This window comes from Leuciscus leuciscus (assembly GCF_965113295.1).
Source record: "Leuciscus leuciscus genome assembly, chromosome: 5".
Classification (NCBI taxonomy): domain Eukaryota; kingdom Metazoa; phylum Chordata; class Actinopteri; order Cypriniformes; family Leuciscidae; genus Leuciscus; species Leuciscus leuciscus.
In genome coordinates this window covers 2,829,107-2,855,963 of record NC_138729.1, presented here as the reverse complement: position 1 = coordinate 2,855,963, position 26,857 = coordinate 2,829,107, and the positions used below count along the sequence as shown (strand labels likewise).

The following is a 26,857-nucleotide window of genomic DNA, read 5'->3' as shown; positions in this document are numbered from 1 at the left end:
CGTTTAGTGAGATCAAATAATAAATCTAATGCAGGATCTAGGAAAAATCTAATTGTTATTAAAACAGAAAATGTTGCTATTAGTAAACAAAAACTATTTCTAAAGCTAGGTCTTCTAAACATTAGATCACTCACACCTAAGGCAGTTATTGTAAATGAAATAGTCACAGATAATAGCTTCGATGTACTTTGCCTTACTGAAACCTGGCTTCAACCAAATGATTATTTCGGTATTAATGAGTCTACTCCTCCTGGATACTGTTATAAGCATGAGCCCCGTCTGATTGGTCGTGGCGGAGGTGTTGCAACCATTTATAGAGATATTCTAAATGTTACTCAGAAAACGGGTTATAAGTTTATTTCATTTGAAGTACTTGTACTAAATGTTACGCTCTTAGATGTTAGAAAAACATATATTATCTCTAGCCTTGGCTACCGTATATAGACCGCCAGGGCCTTACGCTGATTTCCTAAAAGAGTTTGCAGATTTTCTCTCAGACCTATTAGTCAATGTCGATAAAGCATTAATTGTTGGAGATTTTAACATACACGTAGATAATCCAAATGATGCGTTAGGAGCTGCGTTTACAGATTTATTAAATTCATTTGGGGTCAAGCAAAACGTCACCGGACCAACACATCGTCTTAATCAAACACTCGATTTAATTATATCACATGGAACCGATCCAACCGATATAGATATCATTCCACAAAGTGATGAAGTCACTGATCACTACATGGTAACTTGCATATTACGTACTGCTGTAATATGTCATGCGGCGTCGCGTTATCAACCAGGCAGAACAATCCTTCCATCCACCATAGATAATTTCTCAAATTGCTTATCTAATCTGTCTCAGCTGCTGCCTGAACCCAAACAAACAGATGAACTAGAAGAACTAACTAGCACTATGAGCACCATTCTCTCTAGAACATTGGATGTGGTTGCACCTATTAAATTAAAAAAGGTCAGAGAGAAAAATAAAGCACCATGGTATAACAATACTACGCATGTTTTAAAGAGAGAAACCCGTATTTTAGAGCGTAAATGGAAACAAACTAATTTAGAGGTCTTTAGAATCGCGTGGAAAGACAGTGTGTCACGTTATAAAAAGGCCCTAAAAGCGGCCAGGGCTGAGCACCTCCGCAAACTAATAGAAAACAACCAAAACAATCCAAGGTTTTTATTTAACACCGTGGCTAGACTAACAAATAAACAGACGTCACCCGAACAAAATATCCCGTTAGAGTTAAGTAGTAATGATTTCATGAACTTCTTCACTGAGAAAATAGAAAGCATCAGAACCACAATTGTAAACGTTCAATCTTCAATCGCGCCTTATAATTCAGCTTCAATTATCACCCCACAAGAACAATTACAGTGCTTTACAACTATAGAACAAAAAGAGTTAAATAAACTTATCACTTCATCTAAAACAACAACATGTTTATTAGATCCTATACCAACTAAACTACTGAAAGAAGTGTTACCTGTAGTGGAAGAGCCTCTCCTCAATATTATTAACTCATCTTTATCTCTAGGTCATGTTCCAAGAACATTTAAACTGGCAGTTATAAAACCTCTCATTAAGAAACCACAATTAGATCATAATAATCTAGCAAATTATAGACCCATTTCAAATCTTCCATTTATGTCTAAAATATTAGAAAAAGTGGTGTCCGCTCAACTGGGCTCTTTCTTGCAACAAAATGATATCTATGAAAAGTTTAAGTCTGGATTCAGACCGCATCATAGCACTGAAACTGCGCTTGTTAAAATCACAAATGATTTACTTTTAGCTTCTGACCAAGGCTGTATCTCAATACTAGTTTTACTCGATCTTAGTGCTGCGTTCGATACTATAGATCACACAATACTCTTAGATCGACTACAAAATTATACTGGTGTTCAAGGACAAGCACTAAGCTGCTTCAAATCATACCTATCTGACCGCTACCATTTTGTCTATTTAAATGGAGAAAAATCGATCATAACTCCAGTAAACTATGGAGTGCCGCAGGGATCTGTGTTAGACCCTCTGTTATTTTCAATATATATGATGCCACTTGGAAATATTATAAGGAAACATGGAATTAGTTTCCATTGTTATGCTGATGACACTCAAATATATATTTCATCAAGGCCGGATGAAAACGCTAAATTTTCCAAATTGACAGAGTGTGTTAAAGATATAAAAGATTGGATGACGCGTAATTTTCTTTTATTAAATCCAGACAAGACAGAGGTAATACTTATCGGTTCAAAAAACCGCCCACAAAACCTCGCACAATATAACTTTAACATCATAGGATGTCCTGTTACTTTATCCTCTACAGTAAAAGACCTGGGTGTTATACTCGATTGCAACCTGTCTTTTGAAAATCATATTTCATATGTTACAAAAACAGCCTTTTTCCACCTTAGAAACATTGCTAAGCTACGTAATATGCTATCAGTTTCTGATGCAGAAAAGTTAGTTCATGCATTCATGACCTCGAGACTGGATTACTGTAATGCCTTATTAGCTGGTTGTCCTGCATCCTCAATAAACAAGCTACAGTTAGTCCAAAATGCCGCCGCTAGAGTTCTTAAGAGATCAAGAAAATATGATCATATAACACCGATTTTATCATCACTGCATTGGTTACCTATAAAGTTCCGTATTAATTACAAGGTATTGCTACTGACTTATAAAGCCCTAAACGGCTTAGCTCCAGTCTATTTAACGGATCTTCTATCGCCCTATAATCCATCGCGCTCTTTAAGATCACTAAATTCAAGGCTTTTGGTCATACCTAGGATATTCAGAACCACCAAAGGAGGGAGAGCATTTTCACATTTGGCTCCAACACTCTGGAATAGTCTTCCTGATACTGTTCGTTGCTCAGACTCGCTCTCCCAGTTTAAAACTAGATTAAAGTCGCATCTCTTCAGCCAGGCATTCATATAATCCCACAGTTCAAACTACAATCCGGCCTCTAGCTCATAAATGCCAGAGGAGAACTGGCCCCCGACTGAGCCTGGGTTCTCCCAAGGTTTTTTTTTTTCTCCATTAGGTCACCTGATGGAGTTTTAGGACACCATTAGGTCACTTGATGGAGTTTTTCGGTTCCTTGCCACTGTTGCCTTTGGCTTGCTCAGTTGGGGATATTTTGGGGATATTTAATTTAATTTTATCAATCAATAAATTCCTCTTGAAACAAACTTTGTTGTATTATTTAAATGTAATACTGTGAAGCTGCTTTGATACAATCTGTATTGTGAAAAGCGCTATACAAATAAACTTGACTTGACTTGACTTAAGAAAAGCATTCTGATGCACATGGCACACACAATTGGAAACACTGTGGGAGTTTATAATTGGGTTTATAATTGTGACAATGAACACTTATCAGGATCAATTAAACTCTGGATTTTCAAAAAATGGTGAAGTTAAAAACACTGACTCTCTAAAATACATCCAAGAGTTTTACCAGCTGGTCTGTTATAGAGCGCTGGGTTCCAGAAGTAAAAACTCCATTCATTTTCTCCACAGGGAAAATAATTTTTAATGATAACTTAATAAAAATGTAAAGGTAGACCTACTGTGAGCTACAAGGTTGTTAATCGATGGTATTTGCTTCTGCTGAAGATGTCAGCCTGCATTATTTCAGCTTATTTTTGAATTAATCGTGGGATTCATGGTGGAAAACGCCTCGGTTACGACTGTATCCTTGGTTCCCTGAAGCGGGAACTCACGCGGCGTCGATTGACGCTGTGGGAACGTTCTGCGGGATTGTGTCGTGAAGCATGTGTGAAATCAGTCCAATGGTGGGTGGTGAGTGACGTCATGAAACTATAAAGCACACACAAACAGTGCAACACCAGATCCTAACGGACTACTTGCACAACTACTTCCACGCTCTAGTTAGTACATATTGGGAGTTTCCGGTTTCAGCGTTCAGCGCACATTCATACATGAGAATGCACATTATCACTGTTTTATGGCTGCCAATTGATTAAAATATAATAATGATCTCTGTATTAATTATCTGGAGCCTGCTAAAATGTTCCTATAAATATATTTTCTTTCCATCTGTGCATTCTGAATAATAAATAGCTAAATATATGTATGCACTAAGCTGCCGCAGTCCTATATGCTCGACTTCTCATTAACAGTGTTTTTCTCTTTCTGACATTTCATACATGTTGGGTTTACATTTTTACAGTTTTTTTTATTCGCTTTGGTACTATTTTCACAAGTTAGGTGTACATTTTCAAAACTCTTAGTGCTAATATCACAACAGATCATCAAAAGTGCACTTTTTTCAAACATTTCATCATGTTTTCAATTGTGTTAGTACAATACTCAAAATCACAAAGTATCCTTTTCACAACACAAAATAAGTGTTTCATCTACATAAATGTTTCATTCACAATCACTGCCTTTCATAAAGCTCTTACTATCAAACCTTTGATTTGCATCTCTTCTTGTTCAGTATAATACATTTGTCTATGATTTAATCCAAATTATCTTAATGGTTAATCAATGAATCATTTGGTACACCTATAGATTTCTATATATATTGATTCAATACACAGTTTCTATAGAACTTGTTTGCAATTTCTGATATGGATAACCAAATGTAATGAATTATTTTTACATAAGTAATTTATAGATAATAACCACCATGATGTTCAAAGTGTGTGTGTCTGTGTGTGTGAGAGAGAGAAAGATACAGAGAAATGTGCCATTTGTGAAAATACTGTAAAGCAGAATAGAGTATAAGAGAGAGGAAACAGTTAATGACTGTAAAACATCAGATTGATCAGAGATGCATCAGTAGAAGGGAGACAGACGGCATCAAATACAGCATTTTACATTACAGTATGTATGCCATGTGATACGGTAAACATGGTAGAGACATGGTAGTTACATTACTGTAACTCAACCTTCATCTGTAAAGGTTCACTATAGATTCAGTCAAATAGTCAAAATCATTTACAGTTTTTTTTTATTCGCTTTGGTACTATTTTCACAAGTAAGGTGTACATTTTCAAAACTCTTAGTACAAAAATCCAAACTGATCACACTTGTAACACAGCTAGTCATTCTTTCAAAACCTGATCTCATGCTTTCATTACAGTTATACACTTTTCAGTCCACATAACCATAGTTTCAAACACAAGATTATTGTAATATGTAATGAGAACATTTGGTTTAATCACAGAAACACAACAGTATGATCTTCTTTCAGTTTAGTACTTTTAACAATCAGTTCATCCAACAGCAAACAATGCAAGATACATGTTTCAAATCACAGTTGTTGCTGAATGAATTACAGTAATACAGGCTATGCCACATTAGAAGTAATGGAATCCATAATGTTTGTAATAGTATCTATCCAGTGTGTTATCAAAAGCTGTGATGAAGCACAGCCATGAGGTTCTGTGCTAGAACAGAGTTTGATGGCAATGAATACAGTAAATGATTTTGACTATTTGACTGAATCTATAGTGAACCTTTACAGGTGAAGGGTGAAGTAAAATGCTGTATTTGATGCCGTCTGTCTCCCTTCTACTGATGCATCTCTGATCAATCTGATGTTTTACAGTCATTGACTGTTTCATCTCCCTTATACTCTATTCTGCTTTACAGTATTTTCACAAATGGCAATTTTCTCTGTATCTTTCTCTCTCTCTCTCTCTCTCTCTCTCTCTCTCTCTCTCTCTCTCTCTCTCTCTCTCTCTCTCTCTCTCTCTCTCTCTCTCTCTCTCTCTCTCACACACACACACACACACACACACACACACACACACACACACACACACACACACACACATGCGTGTGCACACACTTTGAACATCATGGTGGTTATTATCTATAAATCACTTATGTAAAAATATTTCATTACATTTGGTTATCCATATCAGAAATTGCAAACAAGTTCTATAGAAACTGTATAGAATCACTATCTATAGAAATCTATAGGTGTACCAAAGGATTAATTGATTAAACATTAAGATCATTTGGATTAAATCATAGACAAATGTATTATACTGAACAAGAAGAGATGCAAATCAAAAGTTTGATAGTAAGAGCTTTATGAAAGGCAGTGACTGTGAATGAAACATTTATGTAGATGAAACACTTATTTTGTGTTGTGAAAAGGATACTTTGTAATTTTGTGTATTGTACTAACACAATTGAAAACATGATGAAATGTTTGAAAAAAGTGCACTTTTGATGATCTGTTGTGATATTAGCACTAAAAGTTTTGAAAATGTACACCTAACTTGTGAAAATAGTACCAAAGCGAATAAAAACTCTGTTCTAGCACAGAACCTCATGGCTGTGCTTCATCACAGCTTTTGATAACACACTGGATAGATACTATTACAAACATTATGGATTCCATTACTTCTAATGTGGCATAGCCTGTATTACTGTAATTCATTCAGCAACAACTGTGATTTGAAACATGTATCTTGCATTGTTTGCTGTTGGATGAACTGATTGTTAAAAGTACTAAACTGAAAGAAGATCATACTGTTGTGTTTCTGTGATTAAACCAAATGTTCTCATTACATATTACAATAATCTTGTGTTTGAAACTATGGTTATGTGGACTGAAGAGTGTATAACTGTAATGAAAGCATGAGATCAGGTTTTGAAAGAATGACCAGCTGTGTTACAAGTGTGATCAGTTTGGATTTTTGTACTAAGAGTTTTGAAAATGTACACCTTACTTGTGAAAATAGTACCAAAGCGATTAAAAAAAAAAAAACTGTAAATGAAATTGACTACAAATTGACTGTTGCTATAACCTGGCCCAAGACATATTCTCTTGTTTAACAAGTTTAATGTTTATTTGTGCATTGTCCCTGTTTCAAATAAAACAATTCCAATTCCTATTCCCCATTAAAAGGATTGCTTGTGTGCGCTGGTGTTTATTCCAGTCTTTTAAAATAGTTGAATGAATGCATGAATGCATGAATGCATGAATGCATGAATGAATGAATGCATGAATGAATGAATGAATGAATGAATGAATGAATGAATGAATGAATGAATGAATGAATGAATGATGCATACTCGCGCGGTGCCTGTAACAATGTTAAATAGGATATTTAATCAACGCACACAGCGTAGAGGAGAATGACAGTCAACTACTTTGAATATTACAGCATTTTGGGCATAAACATGTAAACAATGAAAAGATTGACATTGAAAAATGACACAGAATGATTCAAATATTGAATCTAAATAAATAAATGTTGGTGGTTCGTACTGATGTTATTCCTCTGTTCTCACACACTTCAGCGCCGCGGTCACTAGTTTAGACGAACACTGGTGAAATAATGGTTTATTTTAAACACCCGCTGCTTTCTCAGATCGCCTTGGGTTCGATTAAAACTTCATGTTTCAATGAGTTTGGAAAATTCTGCACAGAGTAAACATCAGAATATCCCTTCTCCTTGTGTTGTTTTGCTTAGTTATATAATAAGCAGACGAGGCGTGATAGATGGTCTTTCATCTTTACTAGACAACTTGCACATCACCACAGTACAGTGCTACCCGCAGGGCCACATGCTAGACGGGCTTCTGCACATGCTCCTAACTAGTGTGGCATGCTGGGTAATGTAGTTCTTAAACTAATGTACTCGTAACATCACACTCCTGTCAATACAAATTGCCAAAATCTTATTGCGGACACTCATTTTAGGTGGCGTTTGTTCAACTTATTGACCACCGTACATTGAAAGTGAACAGAACCGGAAATAAGTGAGACATACTATTTCCAAACAGAAGTGCGTCACGAAGCTCAGTGCAAGTGCTCCATTACTTTTTTTGTACAGTAGTACATTGGCAACCAGAGCTGCAGTTCAATCAAACCAATGACCTTGGTGTTGTAGGCATCGTGCTGTACAGGAACAGAAACACTCAGAGGAGGATGGCAAGGACTGTGGTGGCACATGGGACAGTAATGCCCTCGTCTGGACTAATGAAACTGATTACTGGCCAGCCTCCAGCGTATGCAATCAAAGCTCAGCTGCTCATCCAGAACGCTGCAGTCCCGACTGATAGTCAGCCTCCTCAAGTGCTCCCGCATCACGCCTCTGCCAGACTCCTATTCCTGCACGGATCGATTCGGAAGTCTACGGCACACCTTGTCAGACCGTCAACCCGTAATGATAATAATAAGTAGTACAGCACTACTAAAGGTATTCAACCAACTTTAACAAAGAGTGGTAACAAGTCTTGAAATATATAAAAGCTTGGAATAATTCAGATTTTTATGCATTTATTTGATAAAAAAATAAAGTGACATTTTATTACAATTTAAAATCAAAGCTGAATTTTCAGCATCATTACTCCAGTCTTCAGTGTCACATGATCCTTCAGAAATCATTCTAATATGATGATTTGAGGCTCAAGAAACAGTTATGATTATTATCAATGTTGAAATGTTGTTGTTTTTTTTTGGATTTCTTAATGAATAGAAAGTTCTCTAGAACAGAAGTTGCTTGAAATAGAAATATTTTGTAACATGATAAATGTGTTTACTGTCACTTTTGATCAATTGAATGTGCCCTTGCTGAATAAAAGCAATTAATTTATTATTTATGGCATCAGTAATTATATGCATGTATAGCTCATTGCTGCATTTAACCAGTGTTAACAAATGGACCGTAGTATAAAGTGATACCATTAAATCTTTGTAGACTATCTGTGTTTTTAGATAACATTGTATTTCACTTTGGTAATAACATTTGGTTTTCATTTCCGTCTTTCAAACGCCTTGTTTAGCACATGCAGCACTTTTCGAACTTGCTGTTCCTTTTGGTTTTCCAGATTCACCTTCACATTTATGAATCTAATCTTTAATGTTCATTCAGGTGTGTTAATGCATCACCAGTGACGGTGCATTAGTGATTTCATGCGGCTTTTACAGTATGTGCTAAAAGCAGAAGAGATATAATCCGATACAGGTTTACTCCTATACAGAACCACTCATATTGTCCCCTCCTTTTCTTTAGGAGTAAGCCCAGTTAAAAGAGAGAAAGAAGAGGTAGATAATGCATCTAAATGTCAGGTCACAGAACACTGGCTTAAAGATCGGAGCTTTCATGGTGCTGTGCTGTTAAAAATAAATGCAGGCAACAGACCTATATGATGAACTAGAGCTGTATTCAAAGACATTTACAATGGCTGAGGCCAAACAATGAAAGGAATATTGTGGATTGAACTACAGATACAGCTTATTAGCACAGATAATAATTGAATTTCAGTGTGTATAAACAAATGGGAAACATTTTAGACTTGTGCATGCATATGCACTTACAATTTGCTGTTTTATAATACTGTTATAAATGTATAACCATGACATTTAAGTCTTAGCATGAGACTAGTGTGACAGAATCACAGTCTTGGCAGTGAATAATAATAGGCTGTTATGGGATATGTTGTGTGTTCGTCAATCATTGTGTCACAATCAAATTGACTGTATACGCTGTCTAAAGAGCACCGTGTGTTACAGATCTTGACCATATTGCAAAAGAGCAGCTACAAAGACAGATTCCTTGACAATAACTGTAAATGTCAAGCGTGAGGCTCGTAAGCCCTGGGCCTGAGACGTCACAGAGGGCTTGTGTTATTCCCATGATCCCCAGGAATCGGCACGCTTATCAAACTCACGCCCTGCAAACCGACTCAACCTGACTGAGACCTTGAGCGACGGATTACCACAGAAGGTCATGAGCAAATAAATGTGTTTCCCCATAAGTGTGTGTGTGTGTGTGTGTGTGTGTGTGTCAGATGGCAACTTTTTTTAATGCATGTATGATAACTGTAAGGTGAATCTGTTTCTCAGATGCTGTAGCCTAACCTTACTACAATTCATTTTATTTTATTTTTTTCTGGTTATTCCACTTCAAACTATAAAAACATATTTTCTTATAAATAAAACAAAGATTATTGAAGTATGTCTTACAATAAATTACTATTTCAGTCTTTCTACTTAAACATTTTACATTTAATTCAATGTGAAAATTAGTTTCTTTGTGATTATCTGTGAAATTTACGGCCAATTTCATTTCATTTAATTTATTTTATTTTTGTTTTTTTTATTAATTCTGTTAAATTATGTATGGTAACTTTGGATCACTTCTCTAACACTGGCAGATATTTATTTATTTATTGCTTATTTTAAGAAGAAACAATATATAATTTCTAGCTTTCTATACAATATAAATGGCTGAATCATTTTTCAATATCCTTTACTCTTGTAAAATAAACACACACAAAAAAAAAAAAAAAAAAAAAAAAAAAAAAAACATGTGTTCTGGACGACTGGAAAACTAGAGAAGACCTTCTATAACAGCCAACAGTTCTCAACCTGGAGCTTTAGACTGCACTCACACTGAAGCTAAGCAGGGTTAAGCCGGCCCTGCTGAAAACAAAAACAAAAAACAAACAAACAAACAAACAAACAAACACCTAAGCTGGTCGTCTGGTCTTAGCTGGTTTAATCTGGATGTAGCTGGTTTAATTTAGTCAAACTGGTCTCCCAGCCTGGCAAAGATGGTTTCAGCTGGTTGGTCATCTAAAAGAGTGTCTAAAACCAGCATGCTTAAATGAACCGTATGTAAGATTGTGGCCAAAACTGGTACTGCAATCGCTTTCAAATTACTGTAGAGCGGTGTATCCCCTTTTAACTGAAATACATTTCTTACATACGGTTCCTTTAACCAGCTATGACCAGGCTAAATTAAATTAGATCAAAATTGTATTTCACATTACATAATCAACCTAAATATATTAGGTTGCACCAACAAAAGTAAATTTAAAGGCGTGGTTGATTATGATTTGACTTTTCTAACTTTAGTTAGTGTGTAATGTTGCTGTTTGAGCATAAACAACATCTGCAAAGTTACAACGCTCAAAGTTCAAAGCAAAGGGAGATATTTGCTTTTAAAGAAATAATTTTTTAAGAACTACAACAAACGGCTGGTAGAGACTACACCACATTCCTCCCGGGTTAGTGACATCACCAACCCTAGAATTTACATAAACCCCGCCCCCTGAACACGATTTACAGATTATCAAGACAGAATATGCTAATCAATGACTAGAAGATAACTACACATAAGCTACATAAATTCATCAACTAACCATTCAGAAATGTCCTGTTGCTTCTACATGTTGTCACTTCTTCTGGAGTCTCTCCATCATTGTCTGAATCCGGTTTGAACATAAAAGGCTAAAAGTTTTTGACATTTTCAGTGCATGTGTGTGTGAGTGCAAGCTCTTGTAGCTCCGCCCCCTGTGCCGGGAGCAGCAGCTCATTTGCATTTAAAGGAACAAACACAAAACGGTGCGTTTTTGCTCACCCTCAAGAATTGACAGTTCTAACATGCTATATAACAATATATGTGGGGTATTTTGAGCTAAAACTTCACATACACACTCTTGGGACATTATTTCACATCTTGTGAAAAGGGCATTATACCACCCCTTTAAGGGTAAGCTCAGCTCTTTTTAACGTAACAATTGCAGGTTACCACTTTTTACAGTGGTTTAGCTGTTTTTCCCACTTTCTTCAGCAGGATAGTACCACAAAGATGGCAATATCCGAAATCGTTGTCCTTGTGGGGAATAGTTTTTTGGTCCCCATGAGGAAAACAGCTTATAAATAAGTGATGCTTTTTGAAAATGTAAAAATGCAGAAAGTATAAGGGGAGAGAATATACAGTTTGTACAGTATCATTAGGTCTATGGAATGTCCCCATAAAACATGAAAACCCAATGTGTGTGCGTGTGTGTGTTGACTCACCAGTGTCCTGGTCACAGAGTTGTTCACAGGGGTCAGTCGTCCGCTGACCACAGTAATCTCTCACCCACTGGGTAGAGGTGTTGGTCTGGTAGTACAGGGTCAGTTTGGCTGGATTTAACCAGTTGGAGATGTCCAGATAACTGCCCATGCTTACTACAAAACTGCTTCCTATATCAAAAAAGAAAAGAAAAGAAGAAAAAGTTTCACATTCATCTTAAGATCCTTTGCACATGACCATCAATAACCACATTCCTAACATGTCCTACACAAAAAAAAAAAAAAAAAAAAAAAAAATATGGTGTAATATTTACATTTAAAATATTTTCATTCGTAAATTTCACAAACAATTCACTGAAAAAATTGATTCGTTGAATTTAATTTAAAAAAAAATATGGTAAGTGGTTGCACACAATTGATTTTAGCTACATTTAAACAAATGCATTAAGTTAAACTAAAATTGATTAAGTTGTACATTAATTGTTTAAATGTAGCTAAAATCAATTGTGTGGTTACTTACCATATTTTTTTTAATTAAATTCGACAAATCATTTTTTTCAGTGATTACAAAGAAACTGCAAATAACACTTTGAACTAAAAGTGACATTTTGAAGTAGAAAGACTGAAATTGTATTTTCTTATAAATCATGTTTTTTTAATACAAAAATAATAATAATACAGTGTAGTTGTCAGGCATAATGAACAAACTGAAAAAAGTACATGTTTGCATATGTTTTTTGTTGTTGTTGTCTTTCATATTTGAAGCATCAGGCTTTAATTGCTCATATATAATGATATAATGAGAACATGGAGCTCAAACTTGAGGATAAAGTGACTGTCCAACATTAAATTCACATTAAAACCAGGTCAGAATCTCTTGAAACATCTAAAGATCTCCAGGCCTCTCTTGCAGTGACTAAGACTAGTGTTTATGAGTCCTCCATCACACAAACACTGAATAAGAACGGACACAACGTAGGATGTCACTGCACTTCAATAACATCGCTGTCAAAGCTCAGATCTCTCCCCAAAGCACAATTAAACCCTGTTTATAAATGTGTTCCCCCTTCTCTCTGTGTCCATCATCTCTCCGCACCTGTCCTGTTCTGCTAATGTGTGAATTCAGCACTTCCCAAAGATAAGGGCGACTTAAATGAAATTGCTTTGCTGCTTCATAATCCTCTTTGTCGTCTTAAACCCGAGACCAGAGGCTGAGCGGGACGTGTGGACGCCTGCCAGAAGCTGCACAGAGACACAGGGGTTTAACACAGCGTGCCAGCGTTTGTGCCTGAACTTTACACGCCGATATGAGGAGAAGCAGCGAGAACAACGTCTAGCTAAATACAACAATCCATTCGTGTTCAATCAATATACTGTCATTGAAATATGCTAATATATATTTTTTTTTTTTGCATTGAAGGAGATCCCATAATAATTTAACATATTTATATTTGTAACAATACATTATATTGTGTTATATGAAAATATTAATATCATTTTTTTTTTTTTTTTTTTAAATGAAGGTTTCATTATAAATATGGTGATTATCTCTAAAAAAGACACCCAACTTAATATATTATATTTCCCATCTAAATCTAACCATGTCAACAAATGGAAAAGTCAGCCGGCTGTTTATTATTATTAATTATTGTGCCGTTCGTCCCAACAGCAGGGGCACCTTTTACCCCAAATACCATACTTTTATATATTCTTCCGTTTAGTGTTGTCACGGTACCAAAATTTCAGTATCCGGTACCGATACCAGTGAAAATCCACGGTTCTCGGTACCAATTTCGGTACCAAAGCTTAATTTAGATTAAATTTACATAATTATATTAAAGTGTATATCACAAAGATGGAAACTGTAGTATTAAAAACACTTTACAATAAGATTCCATTTGTTAGATAACATTAGATAAAATGACCTAACAAAAAAAACAATAGTTATATACTGTCGCAATTATTCTCCTTTAGGGGTTAATTTAAAAATACATTTTTAAAATCAAAAGTTAACATTATTTCTGTTAACATTATTTAATCCACAATGAATGAAGTGAACAAACATGACCAATCAAGTGTTTTGTATTAAATAACATTCACAAACATTAATTAATGTTGTAAAAATATATTGTTCACTCAATGTGTTATGTTAGATAACGCATTAAATTATGTTAATGAATGGTATCTTATTGTAGCATTACCAAACTATACAGGAGATAAAATATGTTTTATTTGACTTGACTATACTTTTATTTAATCCAAAACTGTATTCATATTTAACTTTAAAAGGGCTTTTTAAACCTGCTAAGAGTTATCCAGCCAAGAATAAGACTAGAACTGCTTTTCTGACGGACTGATATTAATGACGGCTTTTTATTTCTCATCTCCATAAATATATCTAGTAGTAAAGCTAATGCAAGGGCTAGAAATCAATTAATAGGCCTATGTCACACTTCCTCGTCGTCATGGAGAGCGCAGTTCGCACAAGCGTTTGTACTCCCGTGGCGTCTGTCGTTGGTATACATCCATGAACGCACATGGAAAAGCGAGCGCGCCGCTTCTATGATGAGCGCGCTTGCCGCGCGCCAATGGCGCCATTTGAAATAACGTATCTGCACGCGCAAAAACATCAGCACCACATCAGCAGCAGCACCGCCGATCGCCATCAGCGCTTTTATGAAGAGGACGCAACTGCACGCGCTTCGGGCATGCACGCGCATCAAGTACCGGGTTTGAGAAAACCTGGTACCGTGACGTTTAAAAAAAAATTAGTACCGACTTGGTACCGAAGTACCGGGTCTTTTGACAACACTACTTCCGTTATTGAAAAACTGTAGCTTTAATTACCTTTAACAAAACTGAAAATCATTTACAAAACCTTTGTCTCATTCAATAATTTTTGCGATTCTCATTTGTCTACAACCTTTTAAAAAACATCCAATATTAGATCAAATTAGCAAAGAATACAAAGCCGCCTTTTACCCTGGTGCACCTTTAGTTGTAGTTGCAAAGAGACTTATAGTTAGTAAATTGTCTAAAGTGGACCATCAAAATTAAGCGTAACCTAAGTGTTTCCTAAAGATGGTATTATTAGACTAGATTCACAGTCCTTCCTTGTGTCAGGACTTGTGAGTATGAGATTTTTAACAAAGATTTAACACTGATTTAAACCATATTGAAATAATTTGGGATCTTTTGTGTCATCAGTTATAATGCACTGGGGCTCGGTCATGCTGGAATAAAAAGGGTATTCCCTAAACTCTTCCCACTAAGCTGGAAGCATAGCATAAGATTTCCCTTCACTAGAAGTAAGAGGTCTAACCCAACCCCTGAAAAACAACCCCACACCATAATCCCCCCTCCACGTTCTCCTGGCATCCGCCAAACCCAGACTCACCCATAAGACTGTCAAACAGAGACACGTCACTCTTCCCTCCACAGAACACGAGCGCCGTGTTTAAGGCTGTGTTTACACTTGGCATGGACATGTGATCCCCGTGATCTGATCAAGCAGATCGGATCATAAGCCAATCAGCACACGGTGTGTTTACACCTGTCCACATCAAGTGGCTTCTGTATCTGGATAACAGATCGGATATCGCATTCCCGCAGAACAAAAAACGGTACAAAATGATCAAAATGAGGAGGATGAAGTACTAATAATGTGCAAGTTATTCATAATTAGCAAGTGCTAATAATGTGGATAGATGGCGTGATGGAAACGGTACAGAGAAACGTCCGAGAACGTTGCCAGCTGTGGTGGGAAAAATGCACGTTCTTTACAGAAAATGAATGGCTCTGCAACTTTCGGGTGCGAAGGCAAACATGTCAGTATATTTGTGATGTACTTCGCACTCGACTGTATCGCAAAACCACACAGCTCTCAGTTCGGGAGAGAGGAGAGGGAATAATGACAGTTTCGTGTGACGTCCACCTGTGAATGCAGACACGACGGCTGGACTGCGTTTACATTACTCTGAGATCCGATCACAATGCGTCCTCGACTCCCTCCGAACCTGGACACGCTGATCGGATAACATTCCCATCAGGAGCGCGTTTACACTTGTCTTTTCAATGTGTGTATGTGGACAACATCCGGATACAGGTCGCATGTTAATGCCAAGTGTGAACGCAGCCTTACACCTCTCCATCTGATGCGTATCATTGTACTTGGTGATGTGAGACTTGCATGAAGCTGCTCGGCCATGGAAACCCATTCCACGAAGCTCCCGCCGCACAGTATTCGTGCTGATATTAATGCCAGTGGAGGTTTGGAGCTCGTCAGCTGTGGACCTTCGGCTTTTACGCACCATGTGCCTCAGAGTCAGCACACACTGACCGGCTCACCCTGTGACTCTACGTGGACGTCTGCTTTCAGGCTGAGTTCAATAATCCCACTTACAGTGGACCGGGGAATATCTAGCAGGGATGAAATTTCACGAACTGACTTATTGCAAAGGTGGCATCCTATCACTGTAACACGCTTGATTTCACTGAGCTCTTCAGAAGCAGCTTTTCTTGCACACATGTTTGTGAATGCAGTCTGCATGGCCAGGTGTTTGCTTTTATACACCTGTGGCAATGGGTCTGAATTCAGTTCAGCTGAACTCAAGAATTAAGAGATGTGTCCACATACTTTTATCCATAATGGGCCCTATTTTAACGATCTGAAATGCACGTATCAAACGCGAAACGCAAAGTAACTTTGTGGGCGGATCTCTGCAAGATAGGGCCCATTGTGTGTGTGTGTGTGTGTGTTTGTGTGTGTGTGTGTGTGTGTGTGTGTGTGTGTGTGTGTGTGTGTGTGTGTGTGTGTGTGTGTGTGTGTGTGTGTGTGTGTGTGTGTGTGTGTGTGCGCGTGTGTGTGAGACACACACTATACCGTTATGTTAAATATTTATTTTGCTTTATTAGTCAGTACACTTTGATATTTGTTTTGAAGTAATTATTTGTGGCACATCAGGCATCATAAACCATCAAAGGGCTGCAAAATTCAATATCGCCCATCCCTAATAAAGAACATTATTAACAGCCAAGCAGTGCTAATGCCATATACAGTATACAGTGCCATTTTTTATTTTATTTTATTTTTTATGAATACCATAGATATAATTCAAATGGATGCACTCAAAATGTGCCATGCATTTTACTTTATTGTCCTTTTTTACATTTACAGTTTATAATCCTCATAAACAGGAAGGCTATTGCATACGCTAAATATACAGCTAAGACCAGTGAACTATGTCTGAAATGAGTTTGATAAATTATTGGGGGTTTCAGAGAGAGAGAGAGAGAGAGAGAGAGAGAGAGAGAGAGAGAGAGAGAGAGAGAGAGAGAGAGAGAGAGAGAGAGAGAGAGAGAGAGAGAGTGTGTGTGTGTGTGTGTGTGTGTGTGTGTGTGTGTGTGTGTGTGTGTGTGTGTGTGTGTGTGTGTGTGTGTGTGTGTGTGTGTGTGTGTGTGTGTGTGTGTGTGTGTGTGTGTGTGTGTGTGCCATTTCATGTGTCCTAGCAAATGAAAAGGCTCATAAATCAACGAGATCATGTTTGTATTTGAATCAAATGATGTGCAGATTTCTGTAAGGCTTTGTTTAGTGGTTTGGGATACGAACGACACTATCATTAAACCAGTAGAAAACAACAGAAGTATATGATTATGTATTCACTAATATATTCATATATACTGTACAGTATATTTCTCTGTGTGTGCGCTGCTCCAGTCTTTCAACAAATTAATCATAATCATAATAAGGGTCCAGCAAGCAGGTAAAAGAAACTATTACACAGTAATAATATATGGCACACACACAGTAGCAATATGGCGCCCAGGTGTTATCTGCAATGTAGGTCATCTCAATACAAGCACCTGCAGTCTCACTATTCTCACTATTATTAAAGACAGATTCAAAATATATACGTGTATGGCAGACAGATCATCTCACAGCTTTTATAAACGGTTCTGTGCTGTGTGTGTGTGTGTGTGTGTTTCGGTCATGTTTGTTCTCTGAGGGTTAAAGCAGCTGACAGCATCTCTGACAGATGGTCCAGGATCTCTGGACTGCAGCATCAGCATCACACGGCTTTAACTGGAGGTTTCTGGAGGACAGAAGATGCTCTTCAGTGTCGTCTGACCTCTGCTCTCTCTCAAACCCTCACCATTCTGCAGAATCGCTGAGACGCGATATCTTTGTTTTCTTATAAAATTTTAAAAGGTTACAAACTACGCATGTTCACGCCATCAGCATTCTCACAGGTTCATGTTTTTGAAGTTTGCGCAGAAAGAACCTAAGAGTTTCTGTTTTCACGGTGTCGTGTTAGCGGCCCCTAAGTTAATAACTAATGATCTCTGCGACGGAATTGAATCAATCAAAACTAACTTTAGCTGGACAATATCTTTATTCTAGAGCTGCTGTAAAGCCAATAAATCTCTGTTACTTTAATTTCCTATTATCACTGTAAAGCTGCTTTGGAACAATCTACAATTGTTAAAAGCGCTGTATAAATGAAGGTGACTTGACTTGATTTGACGTAAAAATTTAAGTTTTATCATCAATTACTCACTCTCACGTCGTTCCAAATCCGTAAGACATCTTCGGAAACACAAATTAAGCTCTTTTTAATGGAGTCCGAGGCATTTCTGACCTTCCAATGAAAGTCTATTCACCCAAAACTCTGATGCTTCAAAACATTCACAAAGAGATCGTATAATAAACCCATATGAATCGAGCTGTTTATTCCCACTCTTCTGAAGAGAAGTGGGTAATTTAATTTAGTCTTTTGTTCACATATAAAGATGTTTTTGTCTTGCTGATGTGAATCTACTGTAATGCAGTAAGAGCTTCCTAATGGTCTTAAAGTAAAGTTCATGACATTGTTAAAAGGTTTTGTGAGATTATTATAACCTTTATTTTACCAGGAAAGAAAGCACATTGAGATAAAAATATATTTTCCGAGAGCGTCCTGGCCAAGATTATCAGCACACAACTCACGTGGGTTTAACAAATAACACACATCCATACATGTATAGAACACACACAGGCAAATTAAAATAAAGAAAGAAATAGGTAAATCAATACGTAAGTCAGCTTAGGCAAAGCATCTGCAAACAGATGTTTCTGTCTCCAAGTCTTTTAAAATCACTTTAAAAAATGTCCAATGAAACCAACTCTCTGAGATTCAACTTATTTTGCAGATTATTCCAGGCAGAAGGAGCTGCAAATTTAAAGGGAAGGTTCGGAGTAAAATCAACTTAGGGTCCTTTGCACCATGACCTCGAGCCAAACACCCCCCTGAAGCTTTTTTTCCCTTGGTCGAACATTATTAAAGTTAGAGCTTATCTAGAGATATCAGCCGGATGGTTTAGTGCAGGTGCTAATGGATCCTATGATGTATCTGGTAAATTACCCCACTAATAATGCCCAGAATGGTACCAAACTCCTACAGTGGTACAAATAGGTTCTGTACTCATAAAACGAGGCATTGGAAAGTTTGTAAGTACATCAGGAGTTTATTTAAATAACACTTGCCTGACGGCTAATGCTACCGCTAACCCGGACGTCGACGTCACTTCAGTGATTTGGGAAAAGCCTGTAAAAGTCCTGCAGAAAGCGATGCATAAGGATGTAGTGTAACGACGCCCAGTTCCAGGAATGCACTAATATTGTGTTGGTAGTGCCAGTTTGCAACAATTATTAGTTAACACTAAGTTGTCAACACTTCGGAAAAAAATTATAATTTGTCAATACATTACATCTTTATGCATCGCTTTCTGCCAGGACTTTTACGTGCTTTTCCCAAATCTCGGAAGTGACCTCAACATCCGGGTTAGCGGTAGCATTAGCCGTCAGGCAAGTGTTATTTGTACATTTATGATATGTTATTTGCTAAGTGTTATGAGTACAGAACCTATTTGTACTACTGTAGAAGTGTTTGGCTCGAGGTCATGGTGCAAAGGACCCTCCAAACCATCCCTTTAAATGCGTTTTTTCCCAGTTCAGTCCGCACCACTGGAACCGACAATAAGAAAATATCCTGAGACCGAAGGCTATATAAGTACCTACACATCTTTTACAGATATTTGCAGAGATGCACGCTGTGACTGTCAGGAGATGCTCACCGTCAGCGATGAAGTGTTCGGGAACGTGGAGCGTGACCTTGACGGAGAGCGGACAGGACTGTGTGCCGTACACCACCGCCACCACACACGTGCAGACGGTGATCAGTGTTAGCGTGGCTTTGCTCATGGGACTCTGTGGACAGCCTGTGGGAACAGACAGAAGAACATGATTATACAGATCCGTCTCAGCTTTAAACGAACTCCTCGCTAAACCCCACCATCCACCGTTATCAGACAAGCGTTCGCTCTTTCTTTGATATACACTACTGCTCAATATTTCTTTTACAGTCTGTGGTTCAAAGTTTTGGGGTCAGTAAGATTATTTTTCAAACAAGTATTTTACGCTCACCAAGGCTGCATTTATTTGATCAAATATAAAAAAAATAAAAAAATAAAAAAATAAAAACTAATGTTGTGAAAAATTATTACAATTCATAATAACTGTTGTCTATGTGCATATACTGTAAAGTGTAATTTATTCCTGTGATCAAAGCTGAATTTTCAGCATCATTACTCCAGTTTTCAGTGTCACATGATCCTTCAGAAATCACTCTAATATGATGATTTGATGCTCAAGAAACATTTATGATTTTTATCAATATTGAAAACAGTTGTGCTGCTTTATATTTTTTTGTTGATAACTATAAGTTTATTCCAGGATTTTTCTGATGAATAAAAATATTTTATTTTATTTTATTTTATTTATAACATTGCAACAAATGCTTTTACTGTTCCTTTTGTGCAATTTAGTAGTAGTAGTAGTACTCTTTATTTGTCCCTTCTCAGGGCAATATCTGCAGCATCAACATGCAAACGGACAGAACTCAAGACATCATAAACATGCATGAACCGTAACAACTCGGGTATTTGCGTACTTCCATTTTCCTCGTAACTTTAGGATGTGAGAAGAATAAAGGGTTAGACTTTATTTTAAGGTGTCATTGTTACAGTGTAATTATATATTGAAGTACTGAGTAATAATAATCAACTACATGTACTTACTATAGGGTTAGGGTAGGATTAGGGTTTGGTTGAGGGTTAGTTGCATGTAATTATGCATAATTTACTGTTATTACTATGGTTAGTACATGTAACATATGTAACAAGGACACTGTCAAATAAAGTGTTACACAAAAAGAAAAGAAAAAAAAAAACTTTGAAAAACACCAGTCTCCTTATGCTTCAAAAGAGTATTTAAACAGCATTTGACACATAAGATCTAGAAGCTCTAACAGTTCTCCACTTGGGAACTCTGTATCGTCTTCCCAAAGGAAAGATATCACATTCTGAATACAAAGTGCGAGATGTATCATCTAAAATTGGCAACGACTTTCTAAGAACATTTTTCTCACACGGAGAAGACCGACTTAAAGACGTGGTTGATTATGATTTGACTTTTCTAACTTTAGTTAGTGTGTAATGTTGCTGTTTGAGCATAAACAACATCTGCAAAGTTACAACGCTCAAAGTTCAAAGCAAAGGGAGATATTTGCTTATCTATATTATCCTTTTTAAGGACTACAACAAACGGCTGGTAGAGACTACAGGACATTCCTCCCGGGTTAGTGACATCACCAACCCTATAATTTACATAAACCCCGCCCCCTGAACACGATTTATAGATTATCAAAACAGAATATGTTAATCAATGAGTAGAAGATAACTACACATCAGCTACATAAACTCATCAACTAACCATTCAGAAATGTCCTGTTGCTTCTACATGTTGTCACTTCTTCTGGAGTCTCTCCATCATTGTCTGAATCCGGTTTGAACATAAAAGGCTAAAAGTTTTTGATTGTGTATGTCTGTGTATGTGAATTTCCAGTGCATGTGTGTGTGAGGTAAAAGGACACTCCGCCCCCTGTGCCGGGAGCAGCAGCTCATTTGCATTTAAAGGAACAGACACAAAAACTGTGTGTTTTTGCTCACCCTCAAAAAGTGACAATTTTAACATGCTATATACAAATATCTGTGGGGTATTTTGAGCTAAAACTTCACATACACACTCTGGGGACATCAAAGATTTATTTCACATCTTGTGAAAAGGGCATTATACCACCCCTTTAACTGTGCAGAGCCTGTCAATTCTCACCCAAGGTTAACAACTCTCTACTGTTGAGATCTGCTTTTGACATTAAATCCATTGAACCAACCAATCATAGCATTTAATGCATCCTTGCTGAATAAAGGAATCAGTTTATTTTAATAATGATGATGATCATGATAATAATAATAATAATTTAAAATAATAATAATAATATAGCGAGCACCTCTAATGTAACAATAACACGAGGAGAGACAAGAGTCTCAATGTTTTCTGAGGACAGCCGGTCTATAAATTGAATCCTCAAACTCCCTATGGAGTGGACGTGGGAGTGAGAGTGTTATTCCCATGTCTCAAAAGCTCAGTGATGACGATCAGACTTATGTAACATTGAAAGAATAGCTAACAGGAGCAATTCATCTGCGAGACAGAGGTTAAACTAAAGCTTCTGTCCTCCTCTGTGTCTGAAACGTCCACATATATTGAGAAATAACTAACAGGGTTTGACAGCCTTAGTGAAGATCAGATTCTTTGGATATCCTGCATGATAAAGTCAAAGACTTTGGCTGTAACAGGTAACAATTAATACCAGCACCAGATCTGAGAAATGTTATACTTGTCAACAAATGTATTAGTGGCCTTTTACAAACAAATAAACTTTCTATTTGTTTTATTCTTTAATTAAAGTCCTTGTTAAGACGTGACTGATTTATGCAGAAAACAGATAATGGGTTTTCATCATTACCCAATATGACTTAGATATCAGAGTTAGCCTAAAAATAACAGTTGCTTGGAAACTGTGCTAAGATATCCCCAGCTTAGTGTTATGGTGGGAATAAAATAAAGAGTGAAAGTAACTCTGTTAAAGCAAACTTCAAGACGCTGAGACTTCTGTAGGCTGCATCCAAACATCTCACAGATGCTTGTGTTTGTTTAGTTGTGGCTCCTCGGAGAGGTCACACCTGGCTTCTTCTTCTTCACACTGCAATATTCACAGTCTCCCACGTCTCTTCCACAACAATCTGTTCCTAGATGTGGCAGTCAGCGTACAGCCCACCATTATTAGCACAATCTCCACTGGAGATCAAGAAGATAGTTTTTTAAAAACAGATGATGGACGCTGAGCAAGTGGATGGGACACAGGTAAACAAAAGTGGAAAATAAACAAAAATGAAATGAAGTCACCATCTGGAAGAGATCCTGATCTCACGAGTAAATGAGTCACTTTCAGATAACAGAAACATGATCCTGAACGCACATTATTTCATAGATCTTAGTGTGTGTGTGTGTGTGTGTGTGTGTGTGTGTGTGTGTGTGTGTGTGTGTGTGTGTGTGTGTGTGTGTGTGTGATGCAATGTAGTGCATCTTAAAATAAAACATTATTTGGTAATATCTTACAGCAAGTTCCCAATATTAATGCATTAGCTAACACTAACAGTGAGCAATACATCCACAATAGTAATATCTGTTTATTAATCTAAAATTAGTTAATACATTTTTTGAATTTTTGCTTTTGTTAGTAAAGGTCAGCACTAACATAAACTAAGATTAATAAATGTGTTAGAAACATTAAAATAGAAACATGTATTTGATGCACTGACATTAATGCAAAACAGTAAAGTGAACAAAAAGAAGACTTGAATCTCTTTTTAATCTTTAAATTAAACCTTGTATACTTTGATTGATGTATTTTTATACAACCGTTACATTGTTAAAAACTTTTTTTTATGAGTGAGTCATTGTATTATTCACTCAACCAATGTGTTCAAAAACACTGAATCATTCAGGAATAAAATGCCTTTACTGTGTGTTTTTTGGTGTTGCATTGGTTCTGTGATTTGGAACTATTCTCATTGACCGAAAAAAATAAAATAATGTGGCAATACTGTGTCTAAAATATATTTGAATTAATATTAACTTACTGAAGTGCTGTATAAAAGCACTTTCACACAATTGTGCTGCATCATTGTTACTCCTGCAGCCCAAGCCATCACTGCTAGCTCTAAAGAGTTTTCTTTTTCCATGTTGTCAAGTCATTCTTAAAAAAAATGCAGTTATGCTGTATGTTTTTGATCCACTAAAAAGAATCAACTCAAAAGGGTTATTCTTTGAGAATCGGGCTAACACTGGCCTCTGTAGATCTGGTGTTGCAGCATCATGAAGAAAGCATTGTCAGAGGACTTTACAGTGTCCCTTAAACACTGGAAAAATACTATTTAAGAATCACCATTGAATATTCAATGTTTATTGACCACTAATCTAATATCCTCTGTTTATTTGTTAGTTTGACTGTTTGCATAGTATTAGCAGAAAATACACTGCTTTCCATTATTATTTAAATAATGATATCATATTAAGTCAAGTCAAGTCAAGTTTATTTGTATAGCGCTTTTCACAATACAGATTGTATCAAAGCAGCTTCACAGTATTAAATTAAAATAATACAACAAAGTTTGTTTCAAGAGAAATGTATTGATTGATCAAATTAAATTAAATTAAATTAAATATTAATATAATAATATTATAATACATTTATAATAATAATAATAATATAATAATAATAATAATAATATAATAAATTTAAATTAAATTAAATATCCCCAAAATATCCCCAATATATTATACTGTATATATGACTAATACATAAATAAACTAATACATAATATGAGGAATATTGCAGTGTTTAGTCATTTCACAGTCACTGAAATAATGGGGTACAATGACACATCTTTAAATGTGAAACAGACTGCAATCACTGTTAAAGACCTAAGACTGCATTAGCATATACCAACACAACAGCATATGAACGCTGAAGGCACACACACACACACACACACACACACACACACACACACACACACACACACACACACACACACACACACACACACACACACTCGCGGGTTTCAGAAGTGAACGAGCAAGTCCTTGACGAAGCTTAGCACAGCTTCACACTCGCGCGTCTTTCACACTTTCATGCTAGAGAGCATCTTTCACACAACGCTCAACAACACTACTGCCTGTGCAATGATAACACTCAGGACAACCACTGATTAGACAAACAAACACACATAAATATACACAGCCCACTCTTCTGTTTACTTCTGCTGTGCTTCGGTTCGCGTTCTTCATCTTTCTGCAAAGCAATGACTCAAAGTCTAACTTCAGTCTGTCTGAGGGCTGTTCAAGGACCATTTTCCATCTCACATTCAAACTGAAAATCACTGCTCAACAAGCACAGAAAAAAAAATATACGCTACAGGATATATCCTCTCTGAACCTCCTCCCCTCTCTTTTTCTCTGTCTCTCCATTTATATATATTCCTTATAGAACATCCTTTAAAATGGAGTATAAGCGGTAATTCAATGCTATTAGAGCAAATATCGGTCTTGAGGATCAATAATGAACCCTGTTCTGTCTCTTTTGCTCAGAGCTACCAGGGTTGAGAGTGAGCAAGTTTTAACCAGTTCTACCAATGCGGCTTTTAATACGGCTCAATTTAGACATAATACTGAGAAGAACGTTTTTAGGCTGAAACGCAGTAAAATAAATTGTCCTCAGCAATTTATTTTTCTTATTCCTTTAAATTATTAGTTTTGCAATGGCAAATACAGTGCAGAAGATAACTGTGAAAAACTCTGTGCCTTTTTTTTTTTTTTTTTTTGTTTGCCTCAAATATAAAATGGTCTCTAGATAGAGCTTGGGTTTAATATTGGTCTGTGTACCTGTTTTATAATCCTCCAGGTAAAAATTGCCAGCCTGATCATTTAGAAGAGTGTAACAGCACACCTCACACCAGCTGTAAGATTTAAGGTCTCATTCATGTCCATAGCACAAACAGTGTGGGACAAGCTGAGACTAAAGTGGGTGGAAGAACTATGAGCAATAACAGCAGTGATGTTTGCCTTGGGAGGAGGTCTAATACCACAGTCTCAAGATATGAAATATAAAACAGGTCCATTTCATGTTTTTAAGAGCCTTACAAAAACAAACAGGCAGTTTAAATGTGTTGCCTGAAATAAAGTTATTTGTCAACATACACAAACACATTTGAATGGCCATCAAAGGAGAAATATGCTGACCGCTTGCAGAATGGTGTAGTTCCAACATCCACCACCGGGATTAACCACACCGGCTAACCAGACTTCTCACTTCTTGGGCCCTATTTTAACGATCTGAAACGCAAGTATCAAACGCAAAACGCAAGTAACTTTGTGGGCGGATCTAAATGACTCTTGCGCTCGACGCAAATCTAAAATGTGATGGTCTGAAGTAGCTTCATTACTCATAGGTGTGGTTTGGGCGTAATGTGAAATAAACCAATCAGAGCGTCATCTCACATTCCCTTTAAGAGCAGGCGCGCTTGTTCCATGGCGGATTGCTATTATAACGGTGTATTTGCCAGACGCACGCCAGGAGCGGTTCACAGCCGAGGAGACCGACGTTCTCGTCAGGGCCGTAAAACACAGAGAAGTGACATTGGGGATGGAGAAACACACCCAAATTAGCTTCGGTTAAACAGGCGTATATTAATTTGGGTAAATGTGTAAGCTAGATTTATGCCTATTTTTCACATCTTCACAGACACCACAAGGATTTCCCTCGTGTGGTAATATTTTCCTTGTAATTATGTATGGTTTGCAAAAATGTCAAATGATGCATCTGTGTAGATGAGAGAAGCAAAGTGTGTGTGTGTTGTGCACACGCTACATTATGGCCAAGCATGCGCTCTTAAAATAGCATCTGAATAACACGCCACTGACTTTAGACTAGGTTTTCTCTGGTCTGTGGCGGAATTGTTTTCTGAAACTGCAAAATAGCACCAGGGAACGTTTGCGCCGGAACACGCCTCCTCTTTTCGCTGAACCGCCCCCGGGAGCGCAA

General features: G+C 36.9%; 1 protein-coding gene across 1 annotated transcript in view; it reads right to left on the bottom strand.

Annotated features, from left to right (window-relative positions):
* Window positions 1-26,857, bottom strand: part of astn2 (astrotactin 2) — a 481,074-nt gene that overhangs the window by 216,323 nt on the left and 237,894 nt on the right. The window contains exons 6-7 of the mRNA XM_082170500.1: window positions 19,926-20,069; window positions 11,817-11,984 (exon numbers count right to left, since the gene is read on the bottom strand). Of these exons, the coding sequence (XP_082026626.1) occupies window positions 11,817-11,984; window positions 19,926-20,069 (312 nt within the window). The remainder of the gene's footprint in view (window positions 1-11,816; window positions 11,985-19,925; window positions 20,070-26,857) is intronic.